Source organism: Microtus ochrogaster, chromosome 7 (genome assembly GCF_000317375.1).
Source record: "Microtus ochrogaster isolate Prairie Vole_2 chromosome 7, MicOch1.0, whole genome shotgun sequence".
In the NCBI taxonomy this organism is placed as follows: domain Eukaryota; kingdom Metazoa; phylum Chordata; class Mammalia; order Rodentia; family Cricetidae; genus Microtus; species Microtus ochrogaster.
The window spans coordinates 62,480,018-62,487,006 of NC_022014.1; the positions used below are offsets into that span (position 1 = coordinate 62,480,018).

The 6,989-nt window shown below is 35.8% G+C and overlaps 1 protein-coding gene across 1 annotated transcript in view; it reads right to left on the minus strand.

The window, feature by feature from the left end:
- Med13 (mediator complex subunit 13) overlaps positions 1-6,989 on the minus strand; it is an 88,388-nt gene that overhangs the window by 31,607 nt on the left and 49,792 nt on the right. The window contains exons 11-15 of the mRNA XM_013347545.2: positions 5,571-5,692; positions 3,749-3,839; positions 3,408-3,622; positions 2,963-3,159; positions 919-1,835 (exon numbers count right to left, since the gene is read on the minus strand). Coding sequence (XP_013202999.1) covers positions 919-1,835; positions 2,963-3,159; positions 3,408-3,622; positions 3,749-3,839; positions 5,571-5,692 — 1,542 coding nt within the window. The remainder of the gene's footprint in view (positions 1-918; positions 1,836-2,962; positions 3,160-3,407; positions 3,623-3,748; positions 3,840-5,570; positions 5,693-6,989) is intronic.

Consider the following 6,989-nt stretch of genomic DNA (forward strand, 5'->3'; position numbering starts at 1 on the left):
TACTTATAGCTGGTATGTAATGCAAGCATGTTCTATGTACTTATAGCTGGTATGTAATGCAAGCATGCTGTTGTTGTTTAGTGCTTGTCTCCTCCACAAAATCATAGGCTTAAAAAGAACGGGGATTCTAACATAATCAGTTTATGTCGTGTGAATGAGAACCCAATCCAAATGTGGATGGGGCCCACAAGGTAGATGGCCTTTGAGGCATGACACTGAAGGCTATCCTCTGGCCTCCATGCACATAAACCCAAATACATCCAATAATGCACCACAAACACACGAGCAAAACCAAACCAACAAAGAAAAATCAAAACCAGAGACTGCTGTGACTGTTCAACAGTTAACATGAAACAGTACTAAGCACAAACAAAGTGCTTGGTAAATATAATATAATAAATAAACAGAGTTGAGGCATAGCTCAATAATGGAGTGAATGCACCTCAAATGACAAAATTAGAGCACTGAAAGAAAATCATTAGTTTTCTGTTGACAAACAAGCAGCATGTCTTTTAAATTTCTAAGAGAGTATGCAATAACAGGTATACAATAACTTGTTTTTATTGCTGAAAGTCAACTAAACAGCTAAGAAATCTCTGTTCTTGTTACTGTCTTTTATGTTATTTTTTCTGAGACCAGGCCTCTTATGTACTCTTGTCTATCCTGAAACCCCATATATATATGACGCTAGCCTCCAACTCAAGAGATCCACCTGCCTCTGCTGGGATTAAAAGTGTGCACCACCAGACTCAGCACTCAGTAAAGACTTTACTGTCTTCGAAGAGGGTTAAATCCAAATTTTGGCATCCTATTAGGTCTAACTGCTTTTGATAGTTTACCCCCAATAAAAAAGAAGCAAAGTCAAATACCTAAATAACAAAACAAAACAAAAAAAACTGATTTCATTCACAAACTTACCATTTTGTTTTGCCCACGGATGCAAGCATGAACTTTTGACAAGTGCTTCATCAACCTTTCCTCCTGACATATTATCCATGAACTGACGTCCATGTTCTAATGCAAGATAGCAGTCATTGCAACAGTCCCGCTCTTCAACACGTACCCAATTGCTAATTATACCCATTTTGGGAAAAGGATCTTGGTCTGCTGCTCCAAAGGGTGAAAATAAATTAGTGCATTGATCTTGTAGCAGTAATATCAACTCATCAGGCACCTTTTCAGATTCCTTTAGGCCTCCATTAACATTTTCAGCAGAGGTAGCCCTGAGAGCTTCAAAACGTTTTTCTGCTTCTTTGCCACAGTCTGTGTTGCGTCCTATGATATCAAGTTCATCTTCAAGAAATAATCCTGAATTATTTCCAAATTTTCGGTTCATGACAGCACTGAAGCCGCAGGTACACCGATACTGTGCTTCCTGCGTTGGATCTGGAATGTAAGCTCCAACATCGGCACCCTTGATATTCATGTTGCAAACACAAATACAGCAACTGTCAAAATTACAGTCTTTAAACAAATTCATAACTGATTCTGAAAGGATGAGGTTTACATAAAGACTGTGTGCTTCAGGAATTGAAGGGACAGTTGCAGGTTCAACAGAATTGAGGGGTCTGCATGTAGATGGGGTGGAAGCTGGTGAATACAAGTCTGAATTCTCATACTTGACTGACCCTTGAGCACTAGCAGGTCCACCAGCTCCACGAGGAGTCCTTGGAGTCCTTGGAGTCCTTGGAGTTGGAAATCTAGGGGTGGATGGAGAAGGAAGAATTCCGGCACCACCATTACTAGGAGGTGCACTGCTCGGAGGCATCCCAAAAGAAGTATGGGTTTGAGGTGTGTATGCAGGGCCATAATCTTGATCCATATTACTTCCATCACTGCTGTCACCAGGGTAAAAAGAGGAACACATACATAAAGGAATACATTAGCAATGTGAAATACAAATAAAAATTCTCCAAACACTTTTCAGCAACACTGAAAATTTCCATATGGCAATCAGTACAAGATAACAGGTATAATGAAGACTTATTTCAGGTTTATTATGTCCACTATGAAGATTCTCGTAAGCTAACTAGATTTCCGGTTCAGAATTTCTGTCCCTAGCACCCACATGAGGCAGCTCACAGCTGCCTATAATTCTAGCACACACATTGTGTATATAAAGTCATATAAGAACAGATGTATAAAATTTTAAGTCTTAAAAAAATTACAAATGAAGTTTGTATACAGTTATCCACATCTAGATCACCATGCTTACTAATTTCTGATGCTACAAATATTCGTATTTCATTGACTCTGGTTGCTACTGATTGCAAAAAAATATATTCTGACCTCTGAGTTGTGTAAAAGTGGCAACAGTAATTTTAAGATACAACTAAATAATGAAATGCAAAACTTTATCTGTTAAAAAGTGAAATAAATGCAAAATGGTAGTATACAAATAGAACAACTCAGTCCTGCAGACTAAAAGGTACTTCTAAGTCAAAAAACTGGTGTATGGTTTCAAATTGTTTATCTATCTCTATTTATTTGCTTGTTTGTTTGTTTATTGGCTTTCAGAAACCCGTGTTCTTTTTTCAGCATACCAGGTACTTCAACAAAAAAATGAATAAAACCTGGATTAGTAAGATAGCTCAATGGCTAACAGTGCGTACTGTGCAAGCTGAAGACTTGTGTTCAAATTCCCAGCACCCATGTAAAAAAAGCTGGGCATGGCTGAGCAAGCTGAAATCCTAGTATCTGGAAGACAAAAAAAAGGCAGATTCCAGAAGGTTGCTGGGCAGTCAGCCTAGACAGAACAGCTCAAGTCTCTAGTGAGAAACCTCGTCTCAAATGAGTAAAGGAGAACTAGATGAAGAAACACAATGTTTACTTCCCTCTGGCCTTTCCATGTGGCTCATAGGCATGCACACCTTCCACTGCCATCCCTCTTAACAGACAGACTGACAGACACACACACACACCTATACAAGCATTCAGTATTATAATAACATCATCATCATACCCCTCTTTGATGAATGGCATTGAAGAGCCTGAAGGAAGCAAGTCCAATTTCCCAACAGTCCAACTTTGCCGGTAAATACACTCTTCTGGTAATTTGATAGGAGGCAGACAATGGCTTGGTAGAGTTTTTAAAGGTGCAAACATGGAACATCCTACTAGAACTTGACAATTTTCGGGCTTATAGACATAAGAAAAATCCTACAATATAAAGAAAGTGGACTTTCAGTGCCTTATTTTCAAAGGACTATCTTCTTTACTCTGTTCTTTAAATGGACAAAAGCATAAATATTTTGTTTTATTCTTTAATGTATTTTACATAGTATTCTCATAATTCAGTCCTCACATTGGTCATAAAACTAGTAACGACCGTGAAAAGTTTCTTGAACACAGCAATTAATCCTATAAGAAAACAAGGAAGTGCATTACTTTTTTAGAAAAATACTTACTTTAATTTCAGAAGGTTTGGGGCTACAGAATCCCTCCTCAACCTCAATTCTGAACTGTGTTCCTATACTGGAACTATTTCCTTCTAGAACAGTTCCTCCAGGGGCTGTATCCATACTACCATACTCTTTATTATTCATATTCATTGGAGAAAATCCCATAATGTGTTGTTCCAATGATGGTGGTGTAGGATACATCTTGTGAAGATCTGCAGTGCCTACATTTAATAAAACACACATTTTAACACAGATTAAAAAGAGTTGAATCTGTGTTTAAAGCAAAGAAAATTTTCTAGGGGAGTAAGTTTTCAAACTGAACTACAGCTCAGATCTGTGAAGCTTACTTATGCAAGATAATGGATCCAGACTTCCTGTCTTGGATTCTTTGGAGCTGGCTTTATCATCCAATCCACTTGCTGATTTTTTAGATCCAGGCTATCAAAAAAAAAATGTATTAATCTGAAAGCCAATGTAATCACACAGTACTATCATTCATATGTAACTTAAAAGATAAACTTTTAGTCATCAAAAGTGGTCTTCTGAATCTATGGCAAAGCCAAATACCATACTACATAGTTTACAGATAGATCCATCACCAAATACCATACTACACAGTTTACAGATAGATCCATCACCAAATACCATACTACACAGTTTACAGACAGATCCATCACTGGAGATTAGTTAAGTCTCGATTAACAGAAAAAGGTAGATTCAAAAAAACACATAAAAAAGCAAAACTAACCAATAACTTAAGACTGGAAGATAAGAAATTTAAAATAAACTATATAATATATAAAATTCCTATATAATCAATAACTCCTCTTAATTCTTCATTATATTTTCACCTTATTTTAATAAAGTTATTCCTGTAAAAAATATTTTTACATGTAAAACTGAGGACCCTCAGGAGACTTCCTAACAAAGCAATAAAATCCCTAACAAACCAAGGTTTAGGTCTTTCATTATCACCAATGTTGTTTGGATTTTTGTTTTGTTTTTAAAGATGGGCGGGGCTTATGTAACCTAAACTGTTTTTAAAGATGGGCGGGGCTTATGTAACCTAAACTGTTTTTAAAGATGGGCGGGGCTTATGTAACCTAACCTGCCTTCTCATTCTTATGTAAACAAAGCTAAATTCAAAATCCTGATTTTCTTGCCTCCACATCTCAAGGATGACAGGCATGTGCTATACATCCAGACCTTACCAATGTTTTTAGAATTAAGATTTGTTCCATGTTTTACGTTGAACACTTTGTGAGTAAAGCCCATATATAGACAACTTTTTTTTTCAACCTCAGAGAAGTCACAGCTGATGTCTGAGTATTGGCAGAGAGAAACTCTGTCTATTTAGACCAAAATATTCAAAGCTCTTTTCCCAGTGAACAGTGTCCTAGTACACACTACACTGGAGGATAGAGTAAAGGTTTATATATAGCCATATCTGCCATTACCCATATCTGTAGCACATTTTATAAGACCTGGCAGGATCGACAGCAAAAATAAATGTGCTAGTCAGTTCCTAAGCTACTTTTAAGGAGCATAAAGGAATCCCTTTTATGGTAAAATAACACTCACTTCATTAACTGCTAAACAACTGACATTCCAGGAAGTCCCATTTTAAAGTTTTTGTTTTATCTTCAATTTTCTCTGAAAACAGGTGTGAAACATTAAGTAGTACTGTTTGTTTTCTCCTTAACTGTTTTTAAGTGTATGTCTTGTACTAAGAGAGGTAATTTCAGAAGCACTGGTATTCCTTACTAAATCAGTAAAGTATAAAATTCTAATGTTAATTATTTAAACATTCTCTGATTCAATTCCAGAGTCACTTCTCAAACTACAGGATCAAAGAACAGAAAAAATCATTCTGAGGACTGAAAGGGAAAACAAAAAAACCAAAAAACATCTCACATGGCAGAGCTCAAGGAAACCCCATCATCTATCTTTCAAACATACAAAAGTAAAAAACCCACATCAATGTCCAGAGGAAACAATGTTCAAATGACTCTACCATAAGAGTAAAATAAACCAACTGTGTTATGTTATAAATATTTCCTACTGTTCAGAGTTAAAGCATAGTACTTAAGTGACAAATCACTTCCACACTTGAGCCCATATAAAGTCAATGAAAGCTAATTTAATCCTAATCATTAATAGTCTACTCACTGTTAATTCATCTTCATCAGAATTGAAGAGGTTATCAAGGTCAGTATAAGAGACAGCCAGATCTGAGTCATAAATCAAACTGGTTGATGGAGGACGGGCATGATTAGTAGGACGTGGAGCATCTACATATGACAATCAGAAAAAATATAAACTGAAAACTCAGCTACTAGCCAAGCATACTCTACTTATCTAAGCTACATAGAAAACTTAATGTGTTATCAAGACAACTATGTAACAAACTGTTCAGCCTCTTATTTTAAAATCTGAGCAATTTTTCTTAGAAATAAATTTTAAATAAACAACAGTACTTTCCCCCAGGAAGCTCCAAAAGTTGTATAATCTATGTCATTGTTAAGCTCTGTACATAAATCATAAAAATGTATTTGCTATTTTTATAGTTTTATGTTTGTGATATATGTGTGTGATGTACACGTATCCACAGGTACCTGTGCACACATACATGAATACATGTAGAGGCCAGAGGCTGACACTCAGTATCTGCCTTAGTTGCCTCCTAACTTATATTTTTAAGTAAGGTCTCTCCCCTGAACCAAGAGATCACTGCTTCAGTGAGTTTAGCTATCTAGCTTTCTCTGGGAATTCACTATCTCCTCTCATGCTAGGAATATAGCCAGGCCCTGTCACATCTGCCCAACATTTATGTGGCTACTGAGGATCCCAGCTCTGGTTTTTATGCTTGCATACCAAGCAATTTACAAGCCAAGCCATCTACCCAACACTTATCTTTTCATTTTGAAATAGATATTGATTTGAAGTAGGTTGTATATAAGCATGTGAATAAAGATGATACAATTATTGAATATCAAATTAATTATGTATGATAAATTATAGGTATCTGATGTAAAACATAATATTTACACCTAATAATGTACGATTATTATTTGTCTAGAGGCTTGATATCATATTTTTTCGTTTATTATTATTTCTTATGTGTATAATAATTAGAGGCTAGAAAGGATGGAGGAGAGAAATAGATAACAAAATAGAACTGGACAGAAGAATAGGTTCAGTGCTTTTGGCAGAGAGCAATGATGACACTTCACCACCAACTAGGCTAACCTATAATCATACATTTTATGAGAACCTAGGTAAGAGAAGCTTTGAGGTTCTTAACACATTAAATAAAGAAAAGGAAACACAAAGTATCCTGATCTGACCGGTACATATGGTATAAATGTAGGGAAACATATTGTACCACACACATACAATAATCACGTTTTGTTTTTTAAGAGCACAGACATCTTGACCAGAAATACATGGATTTATCTAGACTCTCTACTCTATGGTCTAATATGTCTTTTTTTCCTTAATGCCAATAAAATACTATTATTATCTCTATAATATATTTTAAAGTCAGGCAATATAACAAACAATTTTTTTTTTTTTTTTGGGGTTTCG